The sequence below is a fragment of the Chenopodium quinoa genome, unplaced genomic scaffold, assembly GCF_001683475.1.
Source record: "Chenopodium quinoa cultivar QQ74 unplaced genomic scaffold, ASM168347v1, whole genome shotgun sequence".
Lineage (NCBI taxonomy): Eukaryota > Viridiplantae > Streptophyta > Magnoliopsida > Caryophyllales > Amaranthaceae > Chenopodium > Chenopodium quinoa.
This window is the reverse complement of record NW_018744460.1, coordinates 2,393,851-2,418,845: the sequence shown is the minus strand read 5'-3', so window position 1 is coordinate 2,418,845 and position 24,995 is coordinate 2,393,851. Positions and strand designations below refer to the sequence as shown.

Here is a 24,995-nt window from a genome sequence, read left to right as displayed (position 1 = left end):
GTTTCTTCTCACCTGAGATAACAACAATTGCAAATTGGGAACTTGGGAAGGTAAGAGTTTTTATTGCATAGATCTATTTATTCTCAAGAGGTTTTTCAGCTTTGCATGGTCAAGGCACAAGGACTATTCTTGTTTGAATCTTCATCAGTTGGAGAAATCAACACTTCCTCTAGTTGAGCTGGTTTAAATATAGTGCAAGGGATTCTGATTGTTGGTTAATGTCAGGATGTCTTTGTTAAATACATGTTTCGTTGTTAGTGTTAATCGTCGGAAAACTAAAAAGGACATCTCTATCAATACTAATAGCTTGAACGGTGCATCAAACATAAGCAAGAGGTATAATCCTTTGAGGAGATTTCCAACATATATAAACATATGGTATTGATTTAATTTTCTTTTGTATCACTTGAGTGTTTGGTCATTTTCAAGTTCATTGATAAGCTGTTCCATCGTTTTCTTGTACATTGGCATATAATGATCATTAATCATCATTTTTGTTAATCTAATTTTACTATACAAATGTCTAGGTGTCTCGTAAATACCCACATGTTCCTCGGCGGCATCGTTGTCACCTGAACTAGCATCATTGGAAAAACGAGCACATACCATATGCATGATTCGTCCTGGTGGGTAAAACTGATGATTCTCTTGAATGTCTGTAGTGGAAATCTGTTGCTTATCCTCCACAGCATCAGCCAACACATGTGCCTCTTCAGTAATCTCTTTAACGGTGGCAGCTTCTTCCTCCTCCGCTTCAACTTGAGCCTGAGCTTCCTCTTGTTTCTTGAGTTCCTTCTGTAGCTGATACCACAGCTCACCTTCAGTCACAGCCTCCATTGTTGATGTGGTTATATCTTTATCTGCTGCCAGAAGTTGCTCTTCCTCTTCCTCTTCCTCTGTATCAATTTCGTGTCCCGAACCTTCACTTGAAAAGTTGTAATCACCATCATGCATTTCGATGTCTCTAGAAGATACTTCAGTCACAAGAACTTCTGATGTACTGGTGGTAGTAATCAATGAGGCCTCAGCCATATCCTCCTCTTTCAGGTTTATGGACTGACCCACATTCCGACGGCGCGCTCCCATGCAAGACCACGAAGACAAGGTTGGACGGGTACGGACAACGGCTTGTGCAACATCCTGAGCACGCCTCATCACAACCTACACATACATAATGATGAATAAGCTAAAGCCTACTTTTCTCCTGAAATCTCCAACCACAATTTATTACTCAGTGGGCAATACTTTTTGGTGACCTTTCAGTCAATCACCCACTATTAGCTAGATATTTTGTGCATCCCCATTACCCTCCAATGCCTCTAAAAAAAGCTCGCACTCTGAGTGGGGCAGGGGGTTGGATATAAAGCTATAAACAGCCACATAATCTACTTGAACAATTAAATTATTTTTTTCCAAATTTGACCCTTTTAAATCGCAATTGCAGTTAGCTACTTTAACACTTTGTTTGGATTGAAGGAAATGGAGGGAAAAGAAGGGAAAGGAAATGGAGGGATGGTTTATCTTTTATTTGGATAACAAATGAGGAAGGAAGGGAATTGGAGGGGAGAGAAATGGAGGGATTAAATAGTAAAAAATTGTCTCTCCAACAATGGAGAGATTTGGAAGGAAAACTCATCTTTCTTCCCTTCCCTTCCCTCCTTTTCTCTTCCCTCCCCTTCACCTCCCTCCCCTTCTTTTCTTTCCCATTTCCTTACCAAACACACCATAAATTTTCACAAAGAACAAGAAAGAGGATAATCGAGCCATTTAAATTTGAACCACTAGGATCAAAAAGTCAAAGTCACTTTGACTATATAGCAAACATTTGCAACTACCAAAATTGCGATTTGCAAATGCTTGTGGAATTCAAATATGGGCATTAGGTCCAAACTTTTGGCAAAAGTGGACAGAAAGATGTTATGGAACTTTAGCAGACACAACACACAAGCAAACAAACTCATATGACATCAAGAGGCTAGAAATGGATATCTTTTCCTCTATAGTGAAACAAGTACTCATTTAGGTCTCAGCACATTCAGATTACTTTTGCATGCATTGGCGAGACCAACTTGTAAAATGTTAATTATGGAAGATCTAGGGTAGTCAGCATTAGAGCACTCCCCCAGCCCCGCTTTTTTCCCTAAAAAAAGGTTGCATTAGGCACCCAATAGGTAGTTAGGTACTATCAAGCTATCAAGCTATGATAGACATGTTCTAAAGGGTTTCACAATACCCAACGAATATTTAGGATCAAGAGCTAGATAAGTAAGCAAAGACAGAAAAGTAATTTGTGTACACAAGGTCCAAACCTATTTATCTTCCTATGCTACCTAGTGAATAAGCATGGTTTGCTTTGTCGTGTAATTTCAAGTATCTATAGAGATCTGATAGGATAGCAAATGAAAAATTGATCTTTTTTCCTTTTTTATCATGAATATGAAGCTCTATTAGCCCCCATGACATAAGCTGACTTCTTCATAAATCTATTACAAATCGATCCAATAATTACCTGAGTGCCACTGGAGACAGGACGAAAAAGAGCACCAGCACCAGCAACCCTAGCCTTAGCAGTGGTGGCTATATATTGTGTACGGGATCCTATGGCTGAAGCAGAGCGGTAGACGACATTCAGGACTCTTGTTCTCTCAACTTGATCACGTAAATCATTTAACCAAGATGATGCAGTGACCTGCTCACAAGTCAAAAGTTTGAGCCATGTTGATACAAGAAGCAATATAGAAATATAGTTAAGTATGAAGACAAGCATGAAGAGATTTTAGCACCTCAGAACGAAGAGCATCAATAGATGTAGTTGAAAATGTTGGCACTAAATCAGCACCGTTGATGACTGTAGAAATGAAATGCTTGCCTGATTCTGCCAATTCCCACGTCATACATGCAGCTGCAAGAATGGACTCCACTGTTAAGCAACTACATGAATTTAACAAAGTACTCCCTTGGTCCCTCATTAAAAAAAACACACACACACACACACAGACACGCACGCACGCACACTTTTAATTTAGGCCATCCCCCAATTCCCCAAAAAGTAGGCCTCTTATAAACTGAACATTCCCATTTTACTGGTTAATGATGCCCCTTAACCAGGAGTTAAAACAAAGACTCGTTTATGGTTATGGTTGAGAAGTGAGAATTTTAAATTGTGAAGAATAGTTATGGAATTTTTACTTGATTACTTAAAAACAACCTCATAATCAATTATGGCTTATGATTCAAGGATGGAGGATACATCCAGATGAATAAAGATAATTATATATTTTTTGAAACTCTTCATTTTGTGCCACTTATTATGCTTTATTATATGAAACAAGCACTCAACATAAAGGACAGCTTGAAAAGGAAAAAAAAAAAAAAAAAAAAATCACAAGATACATTTTATGGCACTCAAAAAAGGTTCAGATAAGTACCTGGTGCAAATGATACACAGGTACTAGAGGAAAACTCCTTTTGTTCTCGAAAAATATACGTCAACAAAGCAGCAGTTCCACCACCAAGGGAATGACCAACAACCTGGAACACAAAAGGAAGCCCCTCAACCCTTTAGAAACATCAATCACAACATATATATACTCTGTAAGCAACTAGTTAGATCGTTTTCACAAGTTTCAGTACATCAGTTAAGGATGTAAGCGCAACCAGGAGTTACATTATTTTACTTTCAAGTAAAAAATAACTATCAATTAAATGTCCATATAACCAGTAAATTAAAACCCACAAATATATACATGCACAAATGTCCAAAGGCGTGTAGAACATATAGATCCAATATATAACACACAAACATAGACATATAGTCACTAAATGCATTGCTTACCTTGATATTATAATCAGGATGATCATTTAGAGCTTTGATGAGGCAGGGAGTGCTAAGTTTAGCTATCCAACGAGCTGCAGCTACCATCCCACAATGAGCATATCCCAGAATTAAATTGCTTATCCCACCATCATGTAATACAGAATGATGAAAAGGCACCACGGCACCAGTTGCTGCTGTTAGTGTATCTTTGATACTGTGAGTACCCCGAATCAATAAAAGGAAACATTTGTTGCCATGATCACTTATAATAGTAAAAGCAGGCTTCAGAAGCTGCAAATATTTGACCATCAAACACAAACTTCTTTAGAATAAGAGACAAAATGAACAGCAAACTAGAGTAAAGAGTATCACCCCAAAAAAGCCAAAGTTGTATTACAGAAATTAGGTAGATCAAAATAGAGGATTATAACTACCAATCAACTCCATGCATATGAATATAATTTACACTTTATACTTCCAGGAAAAAAAATAGTATGGAGTATTGGGTTACTCAAGGGCAGATGTAATGCTTTATATGGGTAATGCTGTTTCACACAAAACTTAGGTTCAGTGAATATGTTCCTATATGTAACGAGTTAACAGAACAAACAAACAAGTTTTACCAAGAGAAGATACAGCAATGATATGTGATGTTGACACTGAACAAGATGCTACAAGAACGATGGCTCAAAATCCTAAACACCAAAAAAGAAACATGCAGAAGATGTTAACTTACAGCAGCTTTGGGCTTTTGAAGAAGAACATCAGCTTCTGAGAACCCAGCAGACTCCAAAAACACAGGAAATGGCTTCTTGGAGAAAAGCATACAGAGAGTTAATAGCCTCAGTAATTGTTTTAATTCAGCCACGATTTCAGGACCTTTGAGCTGTATACAATCGCCTCCAGCATAAACACCTGCAACTTGTAAGTCACCCTGTAAAGCACAGTTTTCAGAGTCAAATAAAATCGACACTAACAAAAAGAAAGACCATAAAACTACGATAATTTCCATAGAACTGTAAACTTCACGACACAGCTAGATCTCAGTCTCTCTTTGGTAAGTGTAAACTATATTCCATTGTGAGCAATGGCTTGTCAAAAGTGTTATTACAAAGAAGTTTGCTTGGTTAATTTACTTTCAGGAGTAGTTAAAAAGAATTGTCAGATTCTTATTCTTGAAAAAAAAAATACCTACAAAGCAAGTAGGATTCACCTTTGAAAAGTACGAAAAATTTTGGGCCGAATTGTTTTATACATATTGAAGATAACAAGGTGCATAGACAGATTTTTTTTTTTTTTTTTTTTTTTTTAATATAGCCCAAGAAGCTTTCATAGTTTGCCTAGGGAATTATGCACATTAAGGAGTGGTAGGGAATCCCAGAGAAAACAACAACAATCAATGCCTTAATCCCAAAGATGGGAAACAGCCCAGAGTATAAAACCTGAAATCGGAGACTAAAAGAAAATTATACAACACCCCTATAAAACTCAGGAAGACTCCCTTTAGAACATCCGTATACCCTATACAGCTTATCTGCTTTCTCGAAACACAATCTTCTCTCCCCATCTGACTTAGAATACCCAAAGCAGGCATCTTTTGTGAGTCCTCCAATACCTCCATTGAAGGCATATGTCACGATAAGGTTCACTAATTCATCAATGTTAATGAAAGACAAGAACTGCCACTGCTTCAGCAACACAGCAACAAAAAGCCCACGTTTAACTATGTCCAAAAAGGTCAAGAGGTACACAGCCTTAATTCCAAATTTCCGACCAATAAAGAGGCTAGCAGCATTGCAGCGAATACCATAACACTTCTATCTCTCTATATTTGCACATTTTCAACTTCTGGCCCACATTTTATAACCATTACATCAACATTTTGCACCATTCAGCCAACCTTCAGTCTCATAACTAAAAAGTCAGTCACTCTTAAAGTACAGTTATACCATCGGAAGAGTTGATCATCACACCCATCAATAATCACAAACACACTCGGCCATCACCCACTCTAACTCACCAACAAAAATTAGTACCAGAGGTAGAGTCACGAGGAAATACAGAGACTTGGTAAAAATAGAACAATGACGAGCTGATGGGCAGGAGAGGCTGACCTAAACTGAGAAATCACGGATGGTGCTATTCAAGGTAGGAAGTGAAGTAATGGATTACTCCCATGGTGTGACAACTAGTCAACACCTGCATATGCTAATCCATGTTAATCACCAGTATAATTAGACGGTTACCAGTTTAACCACAGCCTACAGGCATATGGCCATTGGTCACCGATAATAACTGACACCCTCATTTTATAAGAGTTAATCTCAGAACTTGAAATCACTCAGACCATCATAGAGATGGTTCCATGATCATCTCACCAGGATAAGTTAGCATGCTTTGATTGATAACTCATATGCATGGTGATACTGACCAGTAAACAGCTAACTCTAATAACCCAAAACAAACACATCTTTCCCTATGCATTTCCCCTCCGATGCATGAAAGAAATCCTCTATATATGAAGAATATTGTAAGCATCTAAGCTAATTACCTAAACATTAGCATATACACCATTTGAACATTATTGTAAGCCTCTAATCAATTACGGAAAAATAGTAGCCCCTTATTGTACATAGTACTTCCAAAACAAATTTGAGATTCCCAAAGAAAATTAACCTCAAGCTTCTATTCCATTATGTTGAAACCCATTATAGCCTATTTGTAAGTGTCCCACATTGGAGAAAAAGAAGAAAAGGTTCCACTTTATAAGGTAGGAGAGTTACTCCTACTATTGGCAATTGGTTTTAGTATGAAATCTCTTTAGCCTTATTTGTGGACCAAACTCTCTTCCTCCTTGTTCGGGTTGCCAGGCCCATTTCATATTCTCTCAAAAATTTAACAAGGTATCAGAATCGGAGTTGTGGGTCTCTTCTAAACTGGAGGATTATTAATATGAGGAGTTACTCCTACTATTCTTAATTGGTTTTAGTATAGAATCTTCTTAGCCTTATTTGTAGACCAAACTCTCTTCCTCCTTCTTCGGGTTGCCCCGGCCCATTTTGTATTCTCTCAAAAATTTAACAATTTCTCTCATTTTCCAATCAACACCCTACAATTTGACCCCATTATCCCTGCATCACCACCTGTCCTTCAATCCCTTTTCACCAAATTCCCAAAAACTGTCTCCCTCTTTGTAAGATCCCTAGATTAATAACACAAGATCATCGAACGCCAACCCTTTGATCACTCATCTTATCTTATATTAGCACTACATAAGACACAGTCTAATAAAGGTACCTTCAAACTACACATATGAATTAAAGTGCCTAGCTTGCAGATATCGCGATCACAGCACTTAGAAAACAAAATTATTAGCTTGCCTCTAAGATACGACATGCAAGCTTAAATGATACAGGGTGATTCAGATTGCTTGGCAATTGACAATTTCCAATCTTTAAGCTAAAATTACAAAATTTCTCAAATACCAACCAACAAAAATCCATCAAAAATCACAAAACAAAAATTAATCCTACACTAATGAACAGTAAATCAAAGCTTAATTCAATCAAAATCAACCTAAATCACCAGAAATTCCAGAAAAATCAACAAACCTGACGACGCATAAGATAATTGATCCCAAAAGCCAAATCACCAAGAGGCCACTTCCCCAAAGTTTCCGAATACGTAAACCTTAAAGTTTCCGACAAAGTACTAATCGTCTCAAACCAAGTCGCCGGAGCTTGCGCAGGCCGCCGAGAAATCTTCCGCCTAATCGATCGTGATTCACCATCATTACAACTCCGATCATCACCATGTTCATCAGAATTCGCCGATAATCTCCGATTCAAAAGCACATACAACACCAGAAAAGCTCCGGCGGCCGTCGCCATCGCCGCCGTCGCCATTTCCGATCAAAATTTCCAATCAAAAAACCCAGAAATCGAGAAAATTGGGGAAGAGAGAAATAAATTAGGGTTTAAGAGTTGAAGAAGAGGGTAGAATTGAGGTGAGTATGTAATGGGAGGGAAAACTGGAAAAGCGATGACGGAGTTGAAGTGAAATGACGGTGATACCCTTGAGATATGGGGTTTAAAGGTGAGAACGTAGGGGTAAATGAGTAATGTCAGGGCTGGAAGGGAGAAGGAAGAAGAGAGGAGCAATGGAGTTGAGGAGAGTGGGGAGATGGGAGACAGAGGAGAGAGAATTTGTGAAAGGATAAGGACAAAATAATACTACTATGACAATTAAAAAAAAAAAAAAAAAAAAAAAGAGAGATTCAAAAAATTGGATTTGGATTTAGATTTGGATTTGGTCTGAAAATTAAAAAATTATGATTAGGAGTTTTGTAATGATTAATTGTATCATTATGGTAAATTGATAAGTTATTGAGTCATTGTCTATTGTAGATTTGTTGATTTGTATGTTATGAATGCACAAAATTGGATTTGGTTAATTCTTTGATTTATTTCGGTTAATTGTCGAATTTGGGTGGATAACTTTTTATCTCGATCTAAAACTTTTTTTTTTTTACATTAAATTAAGTAAGCTATAATGAAACACATAATGACTACTATTAGGGTATGTTCTATTTACCTGATTTTCACTTATCTGAACTTATCATAACTAATCTGAACTTACCTAAACTTATATACCTTATTAAAACTTATTTTAGTTGTAATTTGTATTTAGATAACCCTTATCAAAACTTATTAAATCTGAACTGGACTTATCTGTACTTAACTGAACTTATCTTAACACCTGAAATAAGTGAAAATAAGGTGAATAGAATAGACCCTTATTTTATAAAGCAAACAGTAAGAGATAAATGGAGTATAAGAGAAAGTTAAAGTTTTATATACTCGTGATTGAATAGTAACACTAACTAGTTAGCCTACCAAAAAAAAATGACATGCGATTTGAACAATCCTACATGCATGGCTGCTACATTAAATATTTACAATAAAATATATAGTACAATAATTTGACTAATTATCTAGGCACCTAAATAAGTAGTGAAGGAATCTAAGTTACTGTAATAGACATATAGTCCAGACAAAGAGAAGAAGAGAAAAAGCATTGTCCTTAAGCTTCATCGAGCCCTTAGCTGCATCGACGTTTCAATAACGTTTCACATTATAAAATTTTTAACACAACTCTATAGTCTATACTCTATATTAGGAATAGATAATTTTGACCGCTAAATCATATCTTTGGGATAACACAGTTATAATTTCCAACTCGTTTTCTTTGGATATATAGAATAAGAACATCCTATAATAATAATAATAATGCACACTCTATTGTTAAAAATATGCACCCTCAACTGAAAACACCTAAAAATGAATTATTGATGAGCATTCGAAATACCAATGAGCCAAAAAAAGTTGTTATTTTATTACGCCATGTTAATTGGACTAAAATTAAGTTGTTATTTCATTAAGCCATGTTGGACTAAAAAAGGAGTACATAAAAATAAGTTTCATACAAAATTCATAAGAAGTGGCTTATGCAATTGAATTAATGATAATTTATTGAGGATACGTACGACTTATGACAAAGTATTACATATTTCTAAATATCTTCTATGTATTTTACCAGCCAATCAAAATGCTCAATTTTTCCTAAGCTAAGCTAGGTTAGCTACTAATTAGTATTTACAAATTAAGTACTACAAAGTATTAAATTAAATTACTAAGTACTAGCTATTAAAATAATTGCTTCGGTAATAAAGTCAAATCAGTTTGAAAATGTGAGACGTTTACACATGATATTGAATATAATATGATTAAGTTATGAAGTTGAATTTATATGACATGAAAACTTTGTTTTAGAACATTTTGGACGAAGGAATAACATGGAGTTTGTAAAAAGGTTTGCATGCATGAATGCATGAGATTACATTATTTTATAGCAGTTGTCATGACCTCCACCTTTGCTAATATTTTAATTTATTTTTGGAAGGGGTACGGTGTTAATTGTTCTTGATGTTTGAGAATTGAGACTTTGTACAATATTATTTTTGGTTGATGCATCTAATGTAAGTAACATTTAACTATTCCAATAATAAAATGTAGCTCCGGCCATTGGGTAAATGCCTATTTTGCTCTTGATAAAGGATATACTCTGTAATAAATTCTTATGAAAAATTCAAAAACTAGAAATGTTTAAATGGGAATACAAATTGATACGAAGTATCTATATACGAATAGTTAATTTTTTTTTTCATTCTAATTGAAGTTTACTTCTTGGACTTATGTTATAGTTGCACTTATTTTAACAGCACAATAATACATTATAAATATATTAAATTATACGGTGTATAAACAAATTGAAGATGGAATTGCTTGATTTGAAGGCCAAACCCAATTAAATGGTTTGCTCAAAGTACCAATACTAGAAAAAAGGTCCTTAGAAGTCAATACTCGTATCTTTCAATACGGAAATACCTTTCCTGTTTCCCAAGTTGCCCAAGTACACTCTCTTTGTCTTCATTTATACAACTATATTATAGACCCTACTTCATACAACTTTATGTTTTGAAGGACTACAGTAAAACATTACCAATAATTTTTTTGCAGAAATTAAAGAACACTTATTTTTATAAAAAGAAATTGTAGATCGATCTCAATTTTGTTTGTTCATATATTAATTATGAGATCAGAGTCAACCACATGAACAAATAATGTAAATAAGATTTGATTTTAGATTTTAGGTATTCATAGTTGTACGTTGACTATATCTCTTATATATATAGCTATGTGAAATTGTTCCAAACAAGTTTGTACCTCTGCTTTATAGTTGTTGCATGCACAACATACATGAATGCTTCATCTTGATTTCCTCATTTGATCCCCGACCCTACTATAAATACCCCATACTAACCAAAAATAAATATGTGTTTAATAAATTAAGGCATAATATGAGATAATGAATCATCGTACATTTGTTAGTAAACGCGATTTAAAATCAAAGACGATTGTGTATTGGTATGTACCACTTCATATTGTGTACAACTTGATGTACCACAGAGTTGAAGGACTATAGTGAGGTAGCTAGAAACAAAATTAAAGGGCAACACGAGAAAGTGTGATAAAAATTGAAGTGAAGCATTTACGAAAATCATGTTCCTCGTGTCAGTTGGCCTTAATGAAGCATCTTAGTACACACCAGTAAAGTTGATCCAATCTCATGCATACATAACTAAGCTGAATTAGCTGCATAATAAAAGATCATACTGCTATGCTCAGACATTTTTACAATTTATATTTACATTTTTATAATTTTTCGAGTGAGAATAAATTATATGGTTGTGGTTGAATTGTTAACAACATATTCATCTTTATACGGTGAGTCCAAAAGGAAGCTAATTAGACAATTAGTAGACAAACGATGAACCCTTTAAGAAATGCTTAATTAAGTATGTAAATATATGGAATCGTGAAGCTATTTATCACAAGGGTCCATAAACACTTACTCGTATTACGCACTCCGTATTATTTTATCTGAACTTTCTAAATCTATATTATTTTATTCGAATTTTTCTAAATGAAACAATCTAAAATAATTTTAAAACTGTGTCAAAATCTAATGAATTTTTTTTTATTACGTTTGAACTTACTTTGTCTGAAAATATTTTTTTTACTGAACTTATACAACAAACCGACCCGTAGTTATAACACTTATTGGCCTTCATATTAGGTTGTCGTTATCCATTAACTACTCTACTAATAGCCAATTTTTATGAATCAATTGTGACCATTATAGTTTGGCCATTGAAATAAAGAAAATTTTATCAAGAACCAACTACTTGTGTTAATACACAATTAATCAAAAATAAATGCATGAAAAATAAACATTGCCTTCAAAAATCTTAAAAATCGGTCTCCTATTAACTTTAAAATGGCACAATTCACATTTTGACTAACCGATAAATCAAGACTTTTAATCACATGACAATAAGTTCGAAAACTCAAGTTTTATCCACTACTTTATAAGAGCCTTTGACAGATCCTCAATTCCCCGCAATTATGGATTACCCTAACATAACTCCAATTAAAATTGGAATACATTTTGAAAACGTTCCAACTTACCAAAAATATAAAGCTAAACATAATGTTGCTTGGTACTCTTTACTAACTAGTCATTCCCACCAACTAACCAAACCACCCAAAATTCCTAAATTCCAAAATTAAATCATTCATTCTTTCATTTCTTCTTCCTCCTTTTTCTTAACCGCTCCACTTCTCTCTCCTTCACTTTCTCTCTCTAAAATTTGCTCTTTCATTCACTCTCTAGAATATGGTGAGAGTAAAACAACCACAAAAACAAAAATTACCAAACAATAATAATGATGTTAAATCTCATTTAGCCATTGATACTTGTAACATTTACCATAATTCTCATTTTTCTTGCATTCATATTAATAATAATACTAATAATAATCATTCTTTTGATAATTCCTCTATTCAATCTCATTTTATTGATTGGTACTCGATTCTTAGAGTAAGCTCTACTTTTTCTAAATTTGTTTATTCATTTTTTTTTTTAGTAATGTTACTCTGTTTTTTAAGAGTTTCTTGATAATGTGGTTATTACAGGTTGCAGAAGATTCAAGCTTTTCTACCATTAAGAAGCAATACCATAATCTTGGTATTTTTTTCTTAATCCTTATTATTTTTATTTGTTTTTTTTATCAAAATCAATATTAAACAACTATTAATCCCCTGTTTTAGGATCATAATAGACATAATTGTTGTTTCACATATAAATGCAAAAATAAATATATTATCTTATAATGTTATGAGGAATTATTTCGGTTTTTAATTTCATTTTTTATGGGATTTTTTGGATAGCATTGTTGCTTCATCCAGATAAGAATAAACATCCAAAGGCAGAGTTTGCTTTCAAGCTTATTTCCCAGGTATTTTTGTTATCATAATTTATTTTTCTGTTAAATTTTGTTTATTATAGAATAATTAATTTCAATTTTGTTTATTCCAGAATAATTAATTTCAAAATTCAGTGAAGTAATTATTTGGAATTAAGTGAAGTTTTTACTTAAGGACAAAATGTTTGAATTTAGGCTCATGCACAAATAGGGAAATTCTTTGGGCTCTGTTTTCAGAGTCAAAGATTATTGTTTTTTGTTTTGATTTTCTGGGATTTGGATTTTTGGGGGGTGCCCCACTTGTAACACACCCTATTACCCTAATTTTCATAACATAAATTTTAACAAAACTCTTTTCCTAAAAATATGAATGAACATAATATAATTAAGTTCTAAAAGTTAATGGATCGTACGTTCGAATTAGTTAAACAACGTTGTATGTATAGTTGTATACTATTTTAGTCGCTCAACAATTAATTAAACACATATTATGTTGATATTATTCGGTAAAATGATACTCTGTACGGAGTAGTTTGATTATTAAACACGACACTTTAATGGAAAGTTTTTAACAATGTTAAGTTACAATCTTAAATGTTGTAAACTCTTTGAGTTACCAATTGGCTAGCACAAACTAGTTGTAGTACTAATCTTAGTTTAACAAGTATCATACAAAAATTCATTTACTTAGACCTTATCATTTTTTGTGAAATGAAAAGAAAAACAAAAACAAAAAACCCTGTTATCTCATGAAATATTTGTTTTTTTTTGTTTTAAATTCAGTAATGTTTGAAAAAGATTAAGCAATGTTAGATGAAAGAGTTTAAACTTCCAGTGGATAGTTGACCATAAAGCAATCTCTTGGAATTGTTCATTTTTATTTATTTTTTCTTTGTTAGGGAAGCAATTAAACAATGTTCAGAAAACCTACTTATATTATTATTTTAAACAGCTGATAGACACTGTTTAATAAAATTAAAATTAAAGTTGATAGAGTCTAATGAAGCTATTATGTTATATATTCATATTAGTTCAACTCTCCATACCTATAGAAAAATAAAATGAGTTTTTGTTAGGATATTCCATGTAACCATAGATTATAATGTGAATCATAATCACTAATGATTCTTTATTAGAGTATAAATGTTTGCATTACATCACAAATGTTGTCTTATTTTGGTTGTTAGTTTATTTAATACTTGGTACATTTGAATGGCTATTATAAATTTTAACAAGCATCAAAGGACAAACACCAAATTCCCAATTTTTATATGACCAAGTATCTTAAAATTGGAACAACTTGTCACTTTAAAAAAAAAAAATTAAAAAAAAAATTGAATAAGGTATGTGTAATAATTGCTTGTATGGCTCTATCATTTGGTTGTAGTCATTTTTAGAAGATTCATTATTCTAACAATTCTTTCCAATGCTCACATATTATGAGTCATTTGGTAGTAACATAACTCAAGGTAAACACATCACAATTTTCATGTTGTAATGGTCAAGTTATTTATATAAATTATAGTAATAAATTAAAGGTAGTATTTATAAAATGAATGCATACATTAATTTTAATAAGCAATGTTACAAATCGTTTTGTGTTATTCAATAGCTGTGTTATTTATACTTTTGAACTTCTTATCTACTATAGATCATTACGATGATACCTCTCCAGTTTCATTAAGAATTAAAGTTTAATTCTCATATGAACGGTCAGAATGCATGAAAAGGGGATAATTTTAAACGTTCAAAAAAGAATAATTAAAGATAGGAAAATTTGCGGGGAATAACACGACCTTTAAGCGGTCTTCCAAAAATAGCACCACCTTTCGATTATTTCAAAATAAAACGACCTTTCACATACTTCCGCTATAAATGGTACGTGACCGGTTGGTAACCTGTTTTACAGGTTACCTGTGACACGTGTCACAATATCTTTGGCCAATTTTTTTTTAAAATAATTTTGATTTAAAATTTTTTTTAAAAAAAAACCTTAAAATTGAAAAAATAAAAATAAACCATTTATAGCGGAAGTATGTGAAAAATCGTTTTATTTAGAAATAATCGAAAGATGGTGCTATTTTTGGAAGATCGCTCAAAGGTCGTGTTATTCCCGGCAAATTTTCCTTAAAGATATTGTGATACCAATGTTGAATGTACTTCATATCAACTAGTAGACATATACGGAAGTGATCCATATAAGTTTGAGGACAGAATTATTCAAAGCTTGGTCTTAACTATCAAGTCAAATTTAGCTAATTTCCAAGATAACTTATATGCTCTCTTTATCTTTTTTGTTGCCATAATTTTAAACCACTAAATACTTTTTGCAGGCATACAATTGTTTATCTGATGAAGCAAAAAGAATATCATTCAACTTAGAAAGGTTGAGAAACCATTGCACTCAATGCAGCAGAATCCCACACAACACAAATCCTACACACAATTCCAACAACAGCTCAAGCAACTCTTCAAACTCGACTAGAAACTCGAAATTTTACAAATTACAGCAACATTTCAGAGCCATCAGAGATCAACTAATACATGAAGCAAAGGTCATAGAAAGCTGCATTAGAGTCCATCAACGTCCAAAAAGCGAGTACCTGGTTTTCGATCCATCATGTTACACACATTCTGGCTACCCACATATTAGAAACCACCATCATAATAATCTGTTTAACAAGAAAGGTGCAAGTTTTAGAGATTTACAAAATCGGAACGTGGTTCCGAATTTTGATCAAAGAAAAGGCAGGTGTGAAATTCCCGTTTTCGAGCTTAGAACAGATTGTAGCTCATTGAACATTAATTCTGCTTGTGTTAGTTCTTGACAGTTAGTATGATTATACATTCTTTGGTCATTGGACATTTTTCTGCAGACAAAAAATTTTACAGTAAAATGATGATTTTTTTTTTTTTGGCAAATTCTTATTTTCCATAATAATTGTTAAGAAATTAGGCAAAGGGTTAGTCAAAAAGCTATCAAAATGTCGGATCAACATGCTTAATAATTCAAGTCAATCTCACCTAATGTTTAGGTTTGTTAGGGTAATTACAGAGTTTCTCCTTTAAATTAGCAATAATTTAAAGACTTTCTTTCCAATTTAGGTATCCATATCACTGTACTCTTTTTTTTTTTTTGAAGAAAACACTGTACTCTTTTTAATTCTTATTCCTCAAGGAATAATAATTAAATGTATAGTTAATACAACTATTCGTATTATTTATAAGAAGTTAAAAGTAAAAATTAAGTGCTAAATAAACATTTATAATACTGATCAAAGAGTAATTTTGTCATTAATTCCAAAGTTGTTTTTGTTTTTTTTTCTTTTTTTTTGGTCATGAATTCCAAAATTAGTCTTAGAAAATGCATTCAAAGTTTATAACTAATACGGAGTGGTAAAGATTACTCCAGGAAAATCTTTATCTAAAAAACAAAAATTAGGCAGATTCATTGATCAAAGGTGAGATTACCCATTCTAAACCTGAACAAATACAAACATGTAGTACACACATTTTAGAATTTTGACCAACTTTTATATTCAAAATACATGGCATACAAGACAAAAAAGTTGTGTGTTTGTTATCTTGCTGTTGTGGAGGGGAGTACTAGTGAAATTTTATCTCATGAATTATGTTCTCCAGTTTTATTGTTCATAAAACCTTTATTTTATGTCAGAATCTATAACCAAGATCAGAAATCAAATACTAGTAAAATCTTAGCACTTTTCAAATAGTTTAACCAAATCTCCTTTTTCACCTATTTCTTGTAGGGTTCTTTGTAACTTCACCCAAATAACTCCTTGGATTTTCAAAAAAGAGAACTGGATCTAAAGCAGCTATATGGTATTATACCAGGGGAAAAACATTCAGCTACAAAATCTGGACCGAAATGATCCCTTATAGATATGCAAGTTCAACAAAAAAAAAAAGTGTAACTGCATAAGGACATTTGTTAACTACATACTTATCTCGGAATATACTAAAATAATAATGTTCGACCAAAATTTCCGACTGTAAGGGGTGATGCCGCTTGTGATTAACCATTGAAATTCTTGATCTCGTTGATGTGAAACCCATCAGCACCGGGTTGTATAATCTAGACAGCATTGATCATATAATATTCAGGACATAAATATATATATATATATATTTATTCATTTTGAGGGATGATTTATTTCTCCGCTGGTTTAGTCTCAGAAATTTTAAGAACACCGCTATTGATTAGAGGCTGCAACACCTTGCTTGCCATCTTCTGGACCTCCAGATCTGACGACTCGACGAACGCTGCAACTACCTTTGCACTAAAGACATACCAAAATATAGAAAATCAGACAGTTATAGGCAAATGAAAAGTATAAGAGATTCAAGGTTGGAAGCAGGAGATACCTGTGACCAACAGCCCATAGCTTAGAATTCCCTTCTAGTGTTGTTTTCCATAGAATTGAGGCAAAAGCTGGGCAGTCCAACACAAGTCTTCTGATGGTTCTGCTAGAGTGGAAGTTCTCAAGAACATGTTCTGATTCATCTGATTTAGGCTGAGCTGCAAGAGTTGCCACTTTTTCATAAAGGCTTGTCAATTTTTCGTCCAAAGTTGGACGAAGAATACCATCAACACCCCCCGTAGCAACCTGAAAGCGAAGATGAGTTATGACTATTATGAGTGCCTTGAATAAAATCTGCATAACTATATGATTTAATTGTGATAAACTTGGGAAAAGGAATATTATTGTTAGCAGAAAATCACATCTGTACAAAAAAGGACAAGTAATTTCTACAACCAAAAATATATTAAAAAGTGGTATAATCGAAAAAGGCACCTCATACAGAACATCTTTTCCAAAATTAGACTTGAGTAATTCCTCTGCACTCTCAATGCAGACGTCAACGAGACTCTGCAAGATGATCAAGAAGTTAGGTGTTATGTCACCCTTAATAAATACATTGAAATAAGCTTTTTGAGCATATTTCATCTACAAAAATAACCACGCCAAGTCACCAACCCAGATCCTAAATAGGGGAGAAAGGCTAAAAAAACACCCATTCCTAAACAATTCCAAGCCATCCAACATCCAACCCCCAATTTCCCCAACCCCCAAATAAAAAAGAAAGTTAAAACCTCATCAAAGAAAAGGAACATGAGGGAAGCACTTAAGCTTGTGGAAGCGCATATAGTTCAATTCTCCGAAAGCATAGGAAAAAATCATGGTTGTGGAAAAATATATAAATATATTATCCAGAAAAGAGTCCACAAAGATCACTCTCAAAATAATATTCTAGCAAACATTCACTCATTAATCTTGCCAACTACCCATTCCAAAAAGCAAGTTCTAACAAACTATGGTTTATGGTTTTTTGAAACTTGGTTAAAATGAATCAGTTCCTCCAAAATAAATCAACCAACAAACCTCAGCAAGCCCGCTTCTCACTAACAACTCCTGCCTCCTGACAAAAGGATCCTTTTTACCTCCCTCAGCCAAGTGGGTGTCTTCCTCAGGTTCCATGCTTTCATCGGCTTCACTAGCAAGTAAATTGTTGACATGTACAACTTCCTTATCTTCTTCATCGTTATCTGAAGATTCAACTAGCTTGTCCTTATTGTGATTTGCTTCATTTTCAGCCTGTTATAATATGTAAAAGAAATGAGCACTAAATGCACGGCGATAATGCAAAAGGGAAGATTGAAAATGGAGCTCAAAGATTGGATGACTTGCCTTTGGGCAAAGTGAAGGAATTGAAGCATTCAAAGAAGCCAAATCATCAAGACTAAGATAACGCAGACAGTTTGGATGCAATAGTTGCAAAACTGGACGCCTCCCACTCTTTACCACCAAAAAAGAAAAAGAGAAGAGAAAAATTAGTCGGGAACTACAGATGCCACTGGATAATTTAAGAACCAAGCAAACAATCACTGCAGTCATGCCTTAACTCATCAAGGCAGTGAGGTACTCAAATTAGGAAAATATACGATATAGCAAAACCAGCTTCTTGTGAAGAAGCCCAATGTATAAAGCAAAACTAAACAAAGAAAGCAGTGCATTTACTGAATTCAAAAGGGATGACAGGTAACTCATTTAACGTAACAGTTACATCTTCCCCTCCCTAACATTGAGAAAACATAATAAATTCAAAAGGTAAAAGGTGCACCTTATCCAAAACAAGTTCGCTCAGGATTGGTTGTAGCTCCCGAATGATAACCTGTTAGAAGAAACATTATGCATAGATTTCAGAACTGATCCATACAAATATAGATTCTCTCTGATTTAACGTAACCGTTACATCCCCCAACCCCAAAAAAAAAATTGTAAAGAAGAGAAATGCCAAACCTTAGTAACAAGTTTTGTATCATCAACAGTTGATAGAACAGAGGCCAGAACCTGCAAAGCATTTTCAGTGAGGAGCTTTAAATAGGAATGAGGAGAGGAGTTGCTGAAAGTAGTATCAACTAAGGATAATGTTTTCTTTAGCTTATACTACCCAGACAATAGCTAAAACCTTCTTAAAGAGAAATAAAAACTTAAAACAAATTTGACATTCCACCATCAGAAAGAGCAATGAAAATGATTAAATATTGCTAAGAATCCTAAGATACTTGAAAAAGTCAAGAGCTATAAGCAAACATTTCTTTAATCCCGCAAACTATTGGCAATAATCCAGTTCATATAAACTCATGAAAAAAAAATAATCTAAAAATACAAAGTAAAGAGTTTTGTACTCACATGCAGTATTTACAGAATTCTTAGGCATGTCGATGTAAATTTAGAAAAGATTGCTTACAACACTGTAGATGGTCTGGATTTGTTTAATATATTGCAGAAGCTCTATAAATATTCTATTAGAAAAAGAGATTATAGAAATTAAAACATAAATCCAACTGGACTAAAATAATCCAATTGTAACCATACCAAGCTTCCACATTGATCATGGGCAATCTTCCCAACGTGTCCCTTCATTCCCTTAATAAGCTTCTTTCTTTCCTAATACAAGGATGTAGCAAAAGAAAATCAGTTCAAGTCTCATGTCAAACGTAACTAAATGCAAAATCCTTGTTAACTAAAATGTGTCAACAGACCTTGGCGCTACCATGCTTCACACAGAGCATCCCTATTCTCGAACCATCCTTTGTGTGAATCATCCGAACAAGGAGAGATCCAGACAATTGTTTTATAACGTCTTCTGCTGAGAGCTACAAAAACTAAATTAGGAAGGAGGCAATAATAACACCTTCACCAGAAAAATTTACAACAGAGCCACAACAATAAGCTTTGTGGGTAAATAACTAGATAAATACCTTATCAGCAATGCTGAGGTACTCAATCAAAGCTTTGTGAATGATTGAGTGATCAACTATTCCTTTCTCCAAAATAGGTTGAATCACGCAAGTCATATGGCGCAATACAGATAACTTTTTAAGGCCTATTTTAGATATTATATCAACAATCCTGAAAAAAACAATTAAACAAAACAGCTCAAATTATTAGAATGCAACATTATAATAGCATTGTGCATCAAATCTACAAAATTACATATCAGCATTTGACACAATTCTTCAGGAGCTTATCTGCTGCTTTAATTTCATCTTTGCACAAATTGGGCAGCTAACTTCAATGTGCATGCAATCATTAAGGTTATCCAGTGTAGGTTAGACAAAAGACTATGCTTCGTACCCTCTTTTACTTTTTATTTTTATTTTTATTTGCATATCAATTATAGTTTTGCTTCAGCCCTAACAGGAAATGACAATGAGATCACCACATGCTCGACACTTTATACCATACTCCCTTTGAAACCCCACGACCTTAAAGTTTGTAACAATTCCACAAAAAAGTACTTCCTTCACACCTACTCTGTTTGCCCCCTTAAATAATACTGTTATATTTTATAATTATTGTGCCATACAACCAAAGTACTGCTAATCATAATTTTGCAATCTTCAATAGAAGAAGAAATGTAGAGTTTTGCCCTAGAAACTGAGTTTAACACTTCCACCTTCAAAAGAATTATGATTCTGTTGTAATTAAACTGTATAAATATGGGACATCCAAGAAAGAAATAACTACAAGTAGGTCTCAAATAATACCATCCATTATAGCAAAGTAACTTTAGTAGTCTGCAAAGGCATTCATACTAGCAAACATATTAGATATAACCTAAGAATATAAAATCTTATAACCGTAATATACTAAACGTATCATGAAGGATAACCAAAAACCCCATGCACTACAAAAGCGTATTGGCACTAGCCGCACTACAAAAGCATATTGACACTAGCCGCACTACAGTAGATTGAGGTTAAGACACAAGACAATGTCACGTGACTACATAGGAATGAAGCTCACTTGTTTTCTTTAATATTTGACAGATCCTTGAACAACTGGAGCTCGGTAGAGTATAATTCCATCAAGAGTTCACGTTTTTGCGCCGCATTTCCCATTTCATATGCATGTTCAACAACTGACAGAAAATGATAGCAAATATGTCATATAAAGCAGTATATCAGTAGATGTATAATGAAAAGAAATAAAACAAATATATAGTGATACAATAGAGACCCTAAGCTAAAAGCAGTTTCAAATCTAAACCATACAAAACATACATAATTTTATGGCTTCTTATATTAAAAATTTAGCATTTATTACGAGAGAACAAAAAAAGTTTATCAGTGGCATTTTTGTAAATAAATCTACAACTTTTTCTTAAATGTGGGCCCTACACATGTTGATTTTATCATAGAAATGCCATGCTGACTGTGATCTTTTGTTGAATTAATTGTAGAAATGTCACAAGATAAACATTTTTTGTTTATCATTAAGACAAACTAAGGCTTGCTCATTTATTACGTAGCTGGAATATTAAAAAGTTTAAGAGCAAAACAAGAAAGATTCAAGCACATTCATCCTATGTAAAACATACCAATAGAACCGACACTATGTCTCAAAAGTGAAGCAACATGCCCATGAAGTAGTGAGATCAAGCGTGGCAGCTGAGATTTGGAAGCTGCAAAAAGAAAAAAGGAAAACTTGAACAAAAGGCATCGAAACGAGCAAGTTTTTATTTATGTAGATCTTAATTTTTGGTTATATATCAAGCAATAGCTATACCATTGTCAAACATTTTGGTCACCAGATGGACTGCATAAGTACTTGAGGCGAGAGTGAGTAAATGTGGTTTCAACTCCTCATACACTACATCTCTCTCAGCATCTGAGCAATGTTTAACGCACGTCTGAAGTAGAATAATCAAAATCACAAGCAACCATGTTAATCAATAGATGAATTCCTACAACCTTGATAACGTATGATTCCACTAAATTAATGCATATGAGTTCACATCACCTGCAATACACGTGATGAGATATGAGAGCCAGCAATTTCTGGTATTTTACCCTTCATCTTCTGCAATGCCTCAGAAACAAACCTAGAAGCAATTGGGTGAATGAGTGAACAAACATATAGCAATCTAGGCAAAAAAATCCCATTGGTACACATGTTTAGTGACATACTTTGATCTCTCTTCTTTGGAAATATTACGACGCCTCATCTTTTCCCATAATAGTGCAAGCTCCTACACAAAGGTACATTCAAAGGTGAGGCAGATAAAGGTAATTGCTTCAAAAAGGTTATAACTATCAACAAAGACATTCACAATCCACTGACAAGGGTTCAGGAACAGATTTCATACCCACATTGAAGATTAGAGGGCCTGACACAGCCAGACGGGTTCTTTGGATAATTTGAAGAGGCAGAACAACATAGCATTCTACCTTAAGTCATTTCCTCCATTGAATGTAATTGTTACTTTCAATCCCCACCCCCACCCCCTGGCAAGTCCCCAAACCCACAAAAAAATAATCTCACATGGCACTGCATGCCTCTTTGGCTCTTCTGCTAGAGCTCGTAGTGGTCATTAATACATAATCAATACATTGTTATCCCCATGGCTACTTGTATACATCACATTCACATCCATGAATTGCCACACTTAATTAAATAACCTTAACATCAAACAAAGACTTGATATCTTTTCTAGAATGTCTTGGCAATGAAGGTCTTCACTCAATTTACTTCTAGCTCTAGGCACCAAATTGCACACTGTCTAAAAGATGATTAAACCCGCCTGCTAGCATTAAGTCTAACAAATGCTTAACAATCCAAAAAACCTATAAACTTACCACACCATTTCACACAGAAACGATCAAGTTCCACCCATTTCATCGCGATAACTGTTAAACTCAAGACTAAAACAATTTTGAATAATAAAACTTCTAATAATAACGAATAATAAAAACAATTTTGAATAGTAATTCACAACAATAAAGACTAAAACAATCGTTTTATTGATATAGCTTAAAATGAATTACTGACTTGCTCAAGCGTAAAATGTCTCTTCCTCTTCTTCTTCCTGGCCTCTGTTTTCTCCTGCAAAACACAACACAACCATCAAAATTACACAACTTTAATTAAAATCCAAACACACCCAATAAACCCCAACTCCTCAAATTAATTTCAACATAACATACAATTAAACATAATCTCAAAAAATCAATAAAAACCAAATTCAATGAAATAAAAACCTTGGCAATTTGTCGGAGCTCTTTTTTCGACAAAGGTCCATCCTTAACTGGAATTTCCACTTTCTTCTTAAAGGGTTTTGCAGAAATGGGTTTACTAGTGAGTTTTTTGGGTTTCTTCTCTATTTTAGAGAGGTATGTTGCTTCGATTTTACTGCCTGAATCACGCTTCCTTTTCTTGGTAATTTCGGATTTATCTTTGGGCGCCATTGTTGTTGAAGTTTCAAGTTTCTCTCTCCTCTGCGATTTCAATTAGGGTTTTGGGAGGGTTTTGGGGATTTTGGCTTCTGTTGTCTGACGATAGGAAGAAGTAGGAACTAGGAAGTGATTGAAGTTTCAGTTTTGCGGGTTCGGGTTAAGGATCCAATATTGGGGCATACCGCATAGTCGCATACCTTTGAGGGGCTCAACCCAATATGGTTCAAGGATTATAGGTCTGTCATCTGTGCACAAGATAAAATCGTCACGGGTGTAATCAAGTTATGGCCTGTTTTTTTTTTTTTTTTTGAACCCGAGCAAGAAATTATATAATATCCAATTCCGCAAGCTGTAAAGTGCTTTCCGGAAAGGGGGCAAAACGTTAGGACAAGATCTAGCAACTAGATGAGCAATAGTATTGCCCACCCTATTCACATGACTACAACGGAAAGACTCAAAAGACGAAATCTTCTCAGCAATACGATCGATGAAAGCAAAGCAGTAGTTATAGCCCTTAATCCTACTCCTCACTTTCTGCACCACACCAAGAGAGTCACTCTCCATCCACACATTTCTATACCCAAATCTGCCAGCTAATTCCACCCCAAAGAGCAAAGCTGCTGCTTCTGCAGTGCTGGGATCCCAAGTTCCTGAATTTAGGGCTGGCAAACCCTGACCCGACACGAAAACCCGACCCGAACATGACCCGAAGTTACTGAGAGAGACCCGAACCCGACCTGAACCGAACCCGAACAACCCGAATTCGACCCGATTTGACCCAAATTTCATATTTCGTAATAATATTAAGTTTTACACTATTTTTAATAGTTTCTAAGCATAACCCGAAATCGACCCGAAATCTGACCCGAACCCGACTTACTGACCCGAATTGCCACCCCTACCTGAATTGCACCTCACTGCTGTAAATAATATATGACCATTGCTGTCCCGAGCTACAGCACCTAGCCCAACAGAATTGTTATGGAGTATGGCAGCATCAACATTGATTTTCATGGTGCCTGCTGGTGGTTTATGCCATGAAGATGCTAATATACCACGTACTAGTCTGGCAGTTGTACTCGTTCTAGCAGTATACAGACAATGTTCTTGTACATACCGCACAAAATTCAGAGCTAGGGTGCGAGGATCGTGGGGTGAAAGATCGAATGTAGCCTTGTTCCTACTCGTCCAAGCTGCCCACGCCAAAGAAGCGAAAGTACACAGCTCCTCCTTCTGCTATGGCCTGTTTTGTTCACCTTATTTTCACTTGTATCAGATTTAATAAGTTCAGTTCAAGAAAAATAAATTTTGATAAGGGCTACCTAAGTATATGGTTCATGGATTATAGGTCTGTGCACAAGATAAAACCGCCACGGGTGTAATCAAGTTATGGCTTGTTTTGTTCACCTTATTTTCATTTATATCAAGTTAAATAAGTTCAGTTCAAGAAAAATAAATTTTGATAAGGGCTACCTAAGTACAAATTACAACTAAAATAAGTTTTAATAAGTTCTACTAAGTTCAGA

General features: G+C 34.2%; 3 protein-coding genes across 3 annotated transcripts; 1 reads left to right on the top strand and 2 right to left on the bottom strand.

Moving 5' to 3' along the window:
- Nucleotides 1-353: 353 nt before the first annotated feature.
- Nucleotides 354-8,042, bottom strand: LOC110697244. Its single transcript, XM_021874604.1, has 7 exons — nt 7,429-8,042; nt 4,554-4,751; nt 3,836-4,108; nt 3,429-3,531; nt 2,784-2,902; nt 2,510-2,689; nt 354-1,161 (listed from the first exon to the last, which is right to left on the bottom strand). The coding sequence occupies exons 1-7, from the start codon at nt 7,720-7,722 to the stop codon at nt 403-405; spliced, it is 1,926 nt and encodes a 641-aa protein (XP_021730296.1). The 5' UTR covers nt 7,723-8,042; the 3' UTR covers nt 354-402.
- Nucleotides 8,043-11,454: 3,412 nt separating this feature from the next.
- Nucleotides 11,455-16,223, top strand: LOC110697243 (chaperone protein dnaJ 49-like). Its single transcript, XM_021874603.1, has 4 exons — nt 11,455-12,319; nt 12,415-12,466; nt 12,670-12,737; nt 15,038-16,223. The coding sequence occupies exons 1-4, from the start codon at nt 12,116-12,118 to the stop codon at nt 15,530-15,532; spliced, it is 819 nt and encodes a 272-aa protein (XP_021730295.1). The 5' UTR covers nt 11,455-12,115; the 3' UTR covers nt 15,533-16,223.
- A 286-nt stretch (nt 16,224-16,509) lies between these two features.
- LOC110697242 (pumilio homolog 24-like) lies at nt 16,510-24,043 on the bottom strand. Its single transcript, XM_021874602.1, has 17 exons — nt 23,275-24,043; nt 23,066-23,119; nt 22,204-22,265; nt 22,037-22,118; nt 21,803-21,926; nt 21,615-21,698; nt 21,041-21,155; nt 19,993-20,143; nt 19,774-19,887; nt 19,607-19,678; nt 19,028-19,078; nt 18,849-18,899; nt 18,416-18,523; nt 18,110-18,322; nt 17,522-17,596; nt 17,091-17,332; nt 16,510-17,005 (listed from the first exon to the last, which is right to left on the bottom strand). The coding sequence occupies exons 1-17, from the start codon at nt 23,479-23,481 to the stop codon at nt 16,876-16,878; spliced, it is 1,935 nt and encodes a 644-aa protein (XP_021730294.1). The 5' UTR covers nt 23,482-24,043; the 3' UTR covers nt 16,510-16,875.
- Between the last annotated feature and the right edge of the window lie 952 nt (nt 24,044-24,995).

Coding starts and splice junctions, on each gene's coding strand:
- LOC110697244 (XM_021874604.1), bottom strand. CDS start 7,722: ATGGCGACGGCGGCGATGGCGACGGCCGCCGGAGCTTTTCTGGTGTTG. Junction 4,752..7,428: donor ATTATCTTATGCGTCGTCAG/GTTTGTTGATTT, acceptor TGTGCTTTACAG/GGTGACTTACAAGTTGCAGG. Junction 2,903..3,428: donor CTGTGTATCATTTGCACCAG/GTACTTATCTGA, acceptor CCATTCTTGCAG/CTGCATGTATGACGTGGGAA.
- LOC110697243 (XM_021874603.1), top strand. CDS start 12,116: ATGGTGAGAGTAAAACAACCACAAAAACAAAAATTACCAAACAATAAT. Junction 12,320..12,414: donor ATTGGTACTCGATTCTTAGA/GTAAGCTCTACT, acceptor TGGTTATTACAG/GTTGCAGAAGATTCAAGCTT. Junction 12,467..12,669: donor GAAGCAATACCATAATCTTG/GTATTTTTTTCT, acceptor TTTTTTGGATAG/CATTGTTGCTTCATCCAGAT.
- LOC110697242 (XM_021874602.1), bottom strand. CDS start 23,481: ATGGCGCCCAAAGATAAATCCGAAATTACCAAGAAAAGGAAGCGTGAT. Junction 21,156..21,614: donor ACATAGTGTCGGTTCTATTG/GTATGTTTTACA, acceptor ATTTTCTGTCAG/TTGTTGAACATGCATATGAA. Junction 20,144..21,040: donor TCAAATATTAAAGAAAACAA/GTGAGCTTCATT, acceptor TGTTTTTTTCAG/GATTGTTGATATAATATCTA.